Here is a 12,444-nt window from a genome sequence, read left to right as displayed (position 1 = left end):
GCATAAGCTAGGTTTCCATCAAATTGGCAACAGATTTTCAGAAAATCTGAGCATTTTCCCACCAGTGGTGTATTTCCACCAAACGGACTTGTTGCGGATAAAAAATCAGTGCGTGACAACGTAGTGCACACAAAATGTACTTTTTCGTTTAAGCTTTCATGTACCAAATAAAAATATAATGTTCAATGTGTTTCCTTTGCATTTTCAACTCTACTGATAGGTTTGTCACAATAACTGTTGCATTAAATAGCAAATGTGCCTGCTCTGGTCTTAGCACGTGCACTTTAGCCAACAGCTCGCAGATACAGTGCGGGTGGGCTAGTCTTCCTGATGAGATTATTATGGATAAGAGCGAGAATATTTTTATTTGTCAAACGGCAGTCAATCATCGATCATCATGTCATCAGCATCAAGATCACCATGCACTTTCACCACCCTGTGAAGTTCATCATAACATATTTAATCTGTAGTCTAATAAACCGCATGCTTTCCTAATAAGTTGCAGTGGGAGGACCACATGTTTTTGCGTGACTCCAAGTTTACTTCGATATGATGGTTATTATATCAATATTTGCGCATAAAAGGGTTTCCACCAACATTTTTCTCAGAATTGATTTTACTGACACAAAAAGATCCAACCTGGTCTAGCGTATCGGTTTGTCTACATTTGGAAAGTTTACCTACACATTTTCTTATTCTATCAGGCCTGTTGTGACATTTTTTTTATCCGTTGTGTACTTTACTCACATAGAAAGGTTGGATGGAAACCTGTTTATAGCCTAGTATTGGCTCTGGCCCCTACACGTCCAATCATAACTCCCTTCCTCTTTCATTCCCCACTAGCATTAAGAAACTAAACTATAGCTGTTATAGGCTATATCACTGTCATTGATATGTATGAAATTGATATTTATCAGTGTCACTGTCAAATTGCAGGTCACTAAACCACGTGTAGGTTCTATAGAAATCTCGTAGGCTACAGTTGAAGTCGGAAGTTTACATACACCTTAGCCAAATACATTTAAACTCAGTTTTTCACAATTCCTGACATTTAATCCTAGTACAAATTCCCTGTCTTAGGTCAGTTAGGATCACCACTTTATTTTAAGAATGTGAAATGTCAGAATAATAGTAGAGAGCTTTTATTTCTTTCATCACATTCCCAGTGGGTCAGATGTTTTCCTTCCTCATGATGCCATCTATTTTGTGAAGTGCACCAGTTCCTCCTGCAGCAAAGCACCCCCACAGCATGATGCTGCCACCCCGTGCTTCACGGTTGGGATGGTGTTCTTCGGCTTGCAAGCCATCCCCTTTTTCCTCCCAACATAACAATGGTCATTATGGCCAAACAGTTCTATTTTTGTTTCATCAGACCAGAGGACATTTCTCCAAAAAGTACGATCTTTGTCCCCATGTGCAGTTGCAAACCGTAGTCTGGCTTTTTTATGGCGGTTTTGGAGCAGTGGCTTCTTCCTTGCTGAGCAGCCTTTCAGGTTATGTCAATATAGGACTCGTTTTACTGTGGATATAGATACACAGTACATCTTCACAAGGTCCTTTGCTGTTGTTCTGGGATTGATTTGCACTTTTTGCACCAAAGAACGTTAATCTCTAGGAGACAGAACGCGTCTCCTTCCTGAGCGGTATGACGGCTGCGTGGTCCCATGGTGTTTATACTTGCATACTATTGTTTGTACAGATGAACATGGTACCTTCAGGCGTTTTGGAAATTGCTCCCAAGGATGAAACAGACTTGTGGAGGTCTACAATTATTTTTCTGAGGTCTTGGCTGATTTCTTTTGATTTTCCCATGATGTCAAGCAAAGAGGCACTGAGTTTGAAGGTAGGCCTTGAAATACATCCACATGTACACCTCCAATTGACTCAAATGATGTCAATTAGCCTATCAGAAGCTTCTAATGCCATGACATCATTTTCTGGAATTTTCCAAGCTGTTTAAAGGCACAGTCAACTTAGTGTATGTAAACTTCTGACCCACTGGAATTGTGATACAGTGAATTATAAGTGAAATAATCTGTCTGTAAACAATTGTTGGAAAAATTACTTGTGTCATGCACAAAGTAGTTGTCCTAACCGACTTGCCAAAACTAAAGTTTGTTAACAAGACATTTGTGGAGTGGTTGAAAAACGAGGTTTAATGACTCCAACCTAAGTGTATGTAAACTTCCGACTTCAACTATATATATATATATATAGCTACAGAGCTTGATGATGTGATTGTGTAAGTGCCACCTATTTTTTGCAACACTGTTTAAAGGGATGGTTCACCCAAATTACATATTGGTTTCCCTGTAAGCAGTCTATGGACAAGTTATGCTAATTTGGGGCATTTGTCCCAAATCCCATTCAAGTCATGCTATTAGCATTCTTTGCGCATCATGACCAAATCATCCTAAAGTATCTCAAATGTACTTTATAGCTCAACAAAGTCACTTATAGATGATTTGAACATGATGTGCAAAGAAAGCTAATATTGGTCCCGTGACTTGAATGTGATTCGTGCCACAAATGCTAAAACATTAGCATTTGGAAGCAGTGCCTGGGAAACCAAACCAAAGCATGGATTGCTGTCATACCTTGTCCATAGACTGCTTACAGTGTAAGGCAACCAATGTGTCATTTTGTAATTTGGGTGAACTATCCCTTTAAGCAAGTATACACCAGAACTTCTGTAATTTTTCTCAGTCCAGGCCACCCCATGATACCTTTCACATGCAGATTCAGGATTGTGTAATATGTAACTGCTACATCCCTGCTGTTTAGTCATTGTGGAGAGTATAGCAGACCGGGTCTAAATGATTATAGTACTACTGGCACCCTGCAAGACAGAAACGCTTTCTGCTCCCTGGCACTAAAAGAAACCACACAGTAGGCCTTTGTGGCTCTGCACTGGCAATTGTGGTTGTGTTTCCCAGTTTGCCTTTCCCACCCCTAAGAAGCCACTTCCATTTTGACATTGGCAGTCTTGTCACTGACATTCCAGCATCTACCTAAGAATGTCTGAAGGGCAGGCTTTAGAAAATCATGGCCTAATATGGAACAGAGCACCATTTCAAGTCATTAACCTTAACTGTCCCCTGTAGCTCAGTTGGTAGAGCATGGCGCTTGCAACGCCAGGGTTGTGGGTTCGTTTCCCACGGGGGGCCAGTATGAAACTGTATGCACTCACTAACTGTAAGTCGCTCTGGAGAAGAGCGTCTGCTAAATGACTAAAATGTTTTAAAAAAATATGGAGTGAACTAACGTCGTCCCCAGGCTATTGCACATATAAGCCTGGTACATCAACGACTCAAAGTTGGCCTTAGTGGGAGTGACCATAGAATTATATGGGAGTGTTTGTCATTTAATTTTAGCGACTCACACAACTGCAAGGCGTGGCTCTGTGCTTGTGTTGTGCTAGCTTACGGGGGAGGGAAAGGGGAAGGTGTTGTGGGAGATAATTGGTTGGTAGATTAAGGTGATTTAAGCCAATGCCTATGCGCCAGGAGTTTCTCCCGGTCTTTCTGTATTGGCTAACGAAGGCCAAGTTTGACGCGATTGTCCCCCAGACTCTTCGCACATTTGGGCGGAAGTGTCTGGGAACGACAGTAGTGAACTGAATTAGTAGTTAACTGAATATTCAAAGCCTTTCATTTCACTAAACATCAAAGGACTCATCCTGCTTTTCCAGACCCTTGTTTATAAGGTTTTTGCTTATTGTTTGAATTCCCTGAGTTTGATGAGTGTACTGTGTTTGAGTCTAAAACCACATGTACAGCAGATCATGACCTATCGTATTGCAGCTCTACTCCCCTCTTCTCCCTTCCTACCATGACTTTAGTCATGTAATTGTTAGCATTCCAGGCCACCCAGCTCTGTTCTGGTTCTGAGGTACAGTACAGTGATGTTGCAGGGAAAGGGCCGCAGGAGAGGTCAGTGATGGGCGGCAGGTAGCTTAGTGGGTAAGAGCGTTGTGCCAGTAACCGAAAGGTCGCTGGTTCTAATCCCCGAGCCGACTAGGTGAAAAATCTGTCGATGTGCCCTTGAGCAAGGCACTTAACCCTAATTGCTCCTGTAAGTCGCTCTGGATAAGAGCGTCTGCTAAATGACTAAAATGTAAATGTAAATGATGGTTTTGGGTGTCTGTGTGTGTGGCCTAGTGAGTAGTGACCACTTGACAATGCAAAGCTCAAAAGATAGAAGAGCAACTAGGCCTTATGCTGTTTTAGTGTAGTGTACTAGTAGTGTCAGAGTTGGAAGGTGGGTTACAGAACGATGTCATTTTACATTTTTAGGGTCTATTTGATCTGCCTCAGTATTCCAGTCCAAGAACTGAGTTTTTACATTTTAGTAAATTAGCAGACGCGCTTATCCTGAGCGACTTACAGTACATTTTCATATTTGTTCATACTGGTCCCCCGTGGGAATCGAACTGACAACCCTGGCGTTGTAAGTGCCATGCTGTACCAACTGAGCCTTTTAAGCTGTACAGTATGACCCGATAAGCTATCTGGTCATACTGTACAGACACAAGTAATATTTTAGGTCATTATGACCTCAAGCTTTTAGCCAATCACCCTGGGTTTGTGTGCAGACATGGAATGCATCAGCTGTGTAAACCAAGGCATATGTACAGAAGGGATCAGAAATATGCAAGGGCTGTATGCTGCATAAGTGGGTCAAGCAGTGAGTGGGATAGGCCTAGTTGTTCTCGTGTAGTATCCTCTGTTTAGACCACTCACCGTGTTGGCCTTACAAATGGATAAGTTAATCATTACAGTCATGTTGTCAAATCCCATGTCTCCCCGAGGACCATTATCTGCTTTGAGTGTTTCATGGATTGTCACTTTTTCATGTAGCAGAGTGGTGTTCTCAGGTGATGAAGCACTTCTACCACTGTACGGTGGGGGTGGAGGAGCTCTTAGGAATGGATATTGGCAATCACTCAAGACGGTGACATCTATAATGTCTCATCCCCCAAAAAAACAATTCAACACAATGACCATGAATAACTCCATATTACTGTAATACACAATGGAACATTATTTTGTTAAGAGGGCTTTTATTTTATGCCCCGCAACATTGAACTTGATCTGTGTGAATTGATTTAACAAATGTACTGTTCTGAATATCCTGTTTATACTTTGTATTACATCAGCTCAGCAGCACAGAGCTGGTATGGTGCCAGTTTGCTGGCTTGACTTCCTCCTAGTCTGATATACCATACTATACCATACTTACAGTTGTTAGTTGTTTACCTGTCTTTCTCTCCTTGTGCTTTGTCCCTACAGAGGTCAGGAGCAACACATCCGCTACGAGCACATATACCTGCCCGAGCCCAACAGCCAATTAGAGGTGGAATATGCTGAGATGAAGCGTCCTCGGTTGGACATGGGGGCGGAGTCTCTCATGAGGCACTCTTCCCACCGCCCACAACTTCCTCTGGGAGGGGCAGAAGACATGTTAAAGGTCAGTGTTGATTACTTAGGAAATGTACTCCTACTTTGATTGGTTTGGTTCAAAGTGCTGATTTGGATAGGACAGCTTTCTCATAACTGTGATGACCTTTCGCCTGGCTGGCGCAGGTTAAGTGGTTATTTAGCATGGTGTGGGGAGTCATTTGACACTGTATGTGGTTATTTATAGCTACTAAATGCCCACAGTAAACAAACAGTGATGTGGGAAGTAGCTGTGCTGTTGCGTTTTCTCTCCCAGGAATGGCTGGGTACTGGCTTTGATATATTTTTCTATATGCCTGCTGGGTCACACAAACCCTCCAAAAGCATAGGTTTAACAGTGTAAATGCAAAAATACACAACACTAATGGTAGTGAATATTTCCTCTTTAGCAAGGGATCAGTTCCTTGACGGAGAGGAGCCATTCATAAGTAATGCAGATTGCATTTCCCTTTTAGAGGTCCTAACCTACTCCACTATCGGCCATGCAATAACTGTGCTCTGCTTTAGCTTTACTGGTGATGGCTGTGTCTTAAATGAATAGCGCAGGCATTTATTTGCTTCATTCACTGAACACAACCGGCGCTTTTTAGAGACAGGCTTCTATTTGATCCAGGCGTCTATTTCCTTAATGCAGAAAGCTTTTGCTCGATAAAATGTTGAAAAGACTACCACACTGTTTATTGTGACCAGTATAAACATTTATAATAACAAATCCATCGCAGATGAGACTTGCAAAGGCTGCCTATCATACACCTCCGATTTTGCGTCAAACCACACTGCTGTCTCATCAATGGAAATGATGTTGCTCTCCTTTATCCTCATTTGCGCAATCTTTCTTGTACTCACTGAAGTTCACTCGTAAATATACATTTAGAGCCAGCGCTTATTTGAAACTGGGAATTAATTTGCTGGAATGTGTGCCGATTCCCGGCTATTAAAAGGGACAGGCTGCTATTTGAGACTGCGTTTAATTAAAGTTTTACGGTAAGTGGCAGACACAGATGTGTGGAATGTTAGCTGGATCTGAGAATGTGTCCCATGAATAGGGCTGGTACAGTCAGTGTGTGTTACTTTCTACAGGGTCTGTTTCTAGGTCAGAGGCTCAGGGGAAGGTTGTGCTGCTCACTGCTCCGTTCTCCCTTCACCTGTCATCAACACAGAGGATGTCACTCTGCTAGTACTGTTTCTCTCAACAAGTTATGGCACCTGGAAGGTGACTCTGAAAAAGCACTGAAGAAATTATTGTTCCCACTCATACTCTACCATCTGGCGTCAGTGGTAGTTGTTTGTAATCAACATAGTGCTCCGGGAACAATGTTGTTACACCCACACTTACTGTCGCTGTTTAGCTAGCTACATCCTGTTGGTATCTTCTACACGTCAAATGTTAGCAGAATAGTAATTTTGGCCATTTTGCTAATCTATTCCAGAGGATGTATAATTTCTAGTCAATTTAGTCCATTTTGAATAAGGGGCAAGAGGAGGAGGCTTTGTCTCTACCTGCTCTACCTAGGGCTGTGGTGTTCATTAAATTCTGTCAGCCAGTGATTGTCAAGCAAATAACTGCCGGTCTCACGGTAATTGACCATTAATTAACATAAACATGTATAGCATCTCCTGGCTTCCACGCATAGCCTACAATCCACTGATGCAGACCTTTGGAACATCTACATTTTAAACAGTCTAATAAATCCATTTAATATAGCCTACACCATCACAGTAAATCCATTATTTATTTTTGACAGGTCTAAAGAAACATGATATGAAGAAAATGTTGGCTATTTCAGAAGAACAGAATCGCGTACTCTGAGTTGTTCTTCTGTTAGTCCCTGATATGGCTATGCCATATGGCTGGGGGCTACACTAGTTAATTTAGCAGACAAGATTTGCTTAGAATTCCGTGGCACTATTTTTAAAAATTAGAATACAAGGGCTGTAAGAATACAACTGAACATAGCTGAATAAAATAGAAAGGATATCTTCTCCAAACGTTTGCCAAGGAAGTGCGCACATGCGGCTATTCTGTGTTGAGCGCTTAACAAAGTAACAGGTCATCCTATATGCTTAATTGAGAGTTATTTATGCAACTTTACCTGTGATACAAACGTTGGGCTATATGTTTTGATGTTTAATACATTCTAAGGCTGCATGATGCGACTCTAAAAATGATTTGAAAAAAGTTGCATGAAAGGCATGAACCCTGATTTTGTTTCTTGTGTAGGCTGCACACACTTCATCAGTCTCTCAGTCACAATTTGACAAGCACTTGATAATATTTTCACCAGGCCTCGAATTTCCCGACGGCATCCCCCTTGTGTGGCCGTAATGCCCCCTAAAAAATCCATGCCTTTTGCGGCCAAAGTGGCCGTTGTGCCCTTAGGCTGAATATAATAGTTATAATTCCCTTCACCCGGCTACAAGTGATGACGGACACATCGGGAACGCAACTGCGCACATCCCTCTTATCGAATTCCGAGGCGCATATTGAAGATGTTAGAAGAACTGTCCACATTTAGCCTACTTTTCGTCAGCCAACAAGATGAGTAGACCTAACGAACAGCAAAAGCACTAGCCTATGTCAATCTACTATCCCTCATAGTACAAAAGTTGACCTATTCTATTGGTCAACTTGTCCTTCTGTGCAAGAAATAAATACTCCAAACATACGCTGGGACAGTTGTGGGATGCGATAGATCCCAAATTAATACAACCACTTTTAAAAGCAATGAGGCTGATGCAACAGATCAGAACATTTAGCTTAATGTTGATAAACTATTAGGCTATTTCATTCACAATATAAGCACAGCAATGCGCATACGGCAGTAGGCTATATGCGCAAATGTTCCAAAATGCAATCAATTAGCTGAAAACAAATACATGTCATCTATGCACTTAAATAGCGAATGGAAGACACTTTTCCCGTGGTTCATTTTCATTCCAGCCAGGTATGCTAGACTCCTGTTGTAAAGCAAAGCAATGTGCTTAATGTTAGGAAAGTTGATAAATAAATATAGTTTTTAATAGAGGCCATCAAAACTCTGTTTTCTCACGCAATTGCATAGCCTATAGCAATGTTGCTCAAAATGAGCTTATGGGCTGTCATGAAGTGTTTGATTTGATTTTCGAAAAAATTTGCATTGATGTCAGAGTGATTAGAGGGACAATAGAATGCTGAATACCCGGCAGTTATCAAGTCTGGTAGGCTACTAATGACCATCAGCAGCATCAGAGCTTGGAGAAGCCTAGTTACCGTGACTAAACGGTCACCTGGAATTTGACTGCGGTTATGACTTGTGACCGCCGGTGTGGCAGTAATACGGTCACTGTAACAGCCCTAGCTCTACCCAGTGTTAGTCATCCCTGGCCTGGCTTGTCTGTTGGGACAGCAGCAAGGACAAGGACCCTCTACTGTGCTGCGTGTGTTTCTGCTGCGTGTGATCCTGCTGAGTGGCAGCATCTTCCCCCGGGGCAGCCACGGTATTATTAGACGCCAGCAACACCACAATGTGAGCTGGGACTGGGAGGAGGATGGGGAGGGGGATTCTGACTTTGTCTTACATGAAGAGCAGTGGGGAATATGAGCTAGCTGTGAAACAAACAATTAATAAATAATGGAGCTGCTGACCTAGATTTGAAAGGCCTCTCTCAGGATGAAGCACCATAGCAGAGGAAGATGAAAACAGCAACATCACAGTGAAGAGCAGAGATACTGCTAGTCTAGAGAGATGTTCCTGACATGGTACAGAGCACTTCAAACTGTTACGGGAGGCAGCCAGCCAAGGAATGGTTAATAGATATACCAATAAAGGAGGCTGCAAAATACACACAGATTATCTAAGCTAGCTGGGAAATATTCAGGAACGCCAGTAATTCCCCTCAGAGTGCTGAGGGCTGTAAAGCCATTATATAAGTGCTGTCAGATGCAACCACTGTATGGAAAGAATGAGCAGAAGGAGAGAGGGGGATGGGGATCGAAAAGAGGCAAAGGGCAAACACAGAGAAGAGGCACAGATGAAGGGACGGGGAAAAGGGAAAGGGAGGAGTAAGAGATGGAGGGGCAGGAAAGGGGAGAGCAGACTAGACTATATAATAGCAGCAGCCTGTCTAGCAGGGATATACCGTGCCTTCAGAAAGTATTCACACCCCTTTACTTTTTCCACATTTTGTTGTGTTACAAAGTGAGATTAAAATTGATTTAGTTGACATTTTTTGTCAACGATATACACACAATACTCTGTCATTTCAAAGTGGAAGAAAAATTCAAACATTTGTAGAAAACGTATGAAAAATAAAACACTAATTAATCTTGATTCAATAAGTATTCAACCCCCTGAGTCAATACATGTTAGAATCACCTTTGGCAGCGATTACAGCTGTGCATCTTTCTGGGTAAATCTTTAAGACCTTTCCACACCTGGATTGTGTAACATTTGCCCATTTTAAAAAATTTGTCAAGCTCTGTCAAATTTGTTGTTGATCATTGCTAGACAACCATTTTCAGGCCTTGCCATAGATTTTAAAGCAGATTTAAGTCCAAACTGTAACTTGGCCACCCATGAACATTCACTGTCTCCTTGATAAGCATCTCCAGTGTGGATTTGGCCTTGTGTTTTAGGTTATTGTCCTGCTGAAAGGTGAATTCATATCCCAGTGTCTGGTGGAAAGCAGACTGAACCAGGTTTTCCTCTCGGATTTTGCCTGTGCTTAGCTCCATTCAGTTTCTTTTTTATCCTGAAAAACTCCCCAGGCCTTACCGATTACAAGCATACCCAAAACATGATGCATCCATCACTATGCTTGAAAATATGGAGAATCGTACTCAGGAATGTGTTGTATTGGATTTGCCCCTAACATTACACTTTGTATTCAGGACAAAAAGTGAATTGCTTTGCCACACTTCTTGCAGTGTTACTTTAATGCCTTGTTGTAAACAGGATGCATGTTTTGGAATATTTTTTATTCTGTGCAAGCTTCCTTCTTTTCACTCTGTCAATTAGGTTAGTATTGTGGAGTAACTTTAATGTTGTTGAACCATCCTCTGCTGTCTCCTGTCACAGCCATTAAACTCTAACTGTTTTAAAGTCACCATTGGCCTTATGGTGAAATCCCTGAGCGCTTTCCTTCCTCTCCGGCAACTGAGTTAGGAAGGACGTCTGTACCTTTGTAGTGACTGGATGTATTGATACACCATCCAAAGTGTAATTAATTACTTCACCATGCTCAAAAGGATATTCAATGTTATAATTATTATTTTTCATTTTTTTCCCATTTACCAATAAATGCTCTTCTTTGCAAGGTATTGGAAAACCTCCCTGGTCTTTGTGGTTGAATGTGTTTTTGAAATTCACTGCTCGACTGAGGGACCTTAAAGATAATTGTATGTGTGTGGTACAGAGATGAGGTAGTCAATAAAAAATCATGTTAAACACTATTATTGCACACAGAGTGAGTCCATGCAATTTATTGTGACTTGTTAAGCAAATGGCCAGTGACGAAAAATCTCAATTGAATCTGTTTTAAATTCAGGCTGAATCAATCACAGATTCCCACCACTGCTGTCTTGATATGTAATGGAGTCCAGGCAGATCCACAGGCTTAGTTCCACGGCAGCATGACAGACTTCCACCCAGCACAATGAGAGTCTTGTTTTCTCTCCTCAATGGGAGATGGATTAGATGGAGCGAAGGCCGTCTGCTGTCTAAGCCTCTGCTTGTTGATCAGCCACAGCCTTGGGAGAACAGAATAGGGAGGAGGTATTTCAATTTTTTATGTCACGTGCACAAGTACAGTGAAATGCCTTTCTTGCAAGCTCCAAACCCAAGATAGAACAAAAACACACGAGAAATAAACATTTGAAATAAGAAGAACACGAAAAAGTACAACGATATATATATATACAGGGTCAGTTCCAACACCATATTTACAATGTGCTGGGATACTGGAGTGATCGAGGTAGATATGTATAGGGGTAAGGTGACTAGACATCAGGATATATGATAAACAGAGTAGCAGCAGCGTAAATTACGATTGTGTGTGTGCAGTGTTTCCCTTAGGATTTGTTTTCAGCAGCGGTGGCAAAGTTAGTGGGGAGGTGGAGAGACGCTTATGAGCCAAAAAAGGCACTGGTAGGATTGCGTGTGTCTGATGTGATGCACGTGTATGACTAGCAACCTGGGGCCTCGTCATTTAATCCCATCTCATCACAATGGGCGTGGCCAATGGCACAGTTTTAGAGGTCGTCCTCTTGGCTGCAGTTTTAAAGCTAGTTTCCTGCAATTTTACACATTTTGTCATGGGGCTGAGAGAGAAATGGCCGTTTCAAAGCTAATGCCTTGTTCTTATGCTATCTGAGTGACTCAAACATACAGTACCAGTCAAATGTTTGGACACCTACTCATTTAAGGGTTTTTCTTTATTTTTACTATTTTCTACATTGTAGAATAATAGTGAAGACATCAACACTATGAAATAACACATATGGAATCATGTAGTAACCAAAAAAGTGTTAAACAAATCAAAATATATTTTATATTTCAAATAGCCACCCTTTGCCTTGATGACAGCTTTGCACACATTCTCTCAACAAGTTTCACCTGGAATGCTTTTCCAACAGTCTTGAAGGAGTTCCCTCATATGCTGAGCACTTGTTGGCTGCTTTTCCTTCACTCTGCCGTCCGACTTATCCCAAACCATCTCAATTGGGTTGAGGTCGGGGATTGTGTAGGCTAGGTCATCTGATGCAGCACTCTATCACTCTCCTCCTTGGTAAAATAGCCCTTACACAGCCTGGAAGTGTGTTGGGTCATTGCCCTGTTGAAAAACAAATGATAGTCCCACTAAGCCCAAACCAGATGGGATGGCGTATCGCTGCAGAATGCTGTGGTAGCCATGCTGGTTAAGTGTGCCTTGAATTATAAACAAATCACAGACAGTGTCACCAGCAAAGCACCCCCATAACACCTCCTCCTCTATGCTTTATGGTGGG

The 12,444-nt window shown here is 41.8% G+C and overlaps 1 protein-coding gene across 1 annotated transcript in view; it reads left to right on the top strand.

Moving 5' to 3' along the window:
* The window catches only part of LOC311144961 (nuclear receptor corepressor 2-like), a 118,075-nt gene that overhangs the window by 33,261 nt on the left and 72,370 nt on the right, over nucleotides 1-12,444 (top strand). Inside the window, exon 4 of the mRNA XM_084181154.1 lies at nucleotides 5,292-5,469. Within this exon, the coding sequence (XP_084037280.1) occupies nucleotides 5,292-5,469 (178 nt within the window). The remainder of the gene's footprint in view (nucleotides 1-5,291; nucleotides 5,470-12,444) is intronic.

The sequence above is a fragment of the Coregonus lavaretus genome (genome assembly GCF_964263955.1).
Source record: "Coregonus lavaretus genome assembly, chromosome: 17".
Lineage (NCBI taxonomy): Eukaryota > Metazoa > Chordata > Actinopteri > Salmoniformes > Salmonidae > Coregonus > Coregonus lavaretus.
This window is presented reverse-complemented; position numbering and strand designations above follow the sequence as displayed.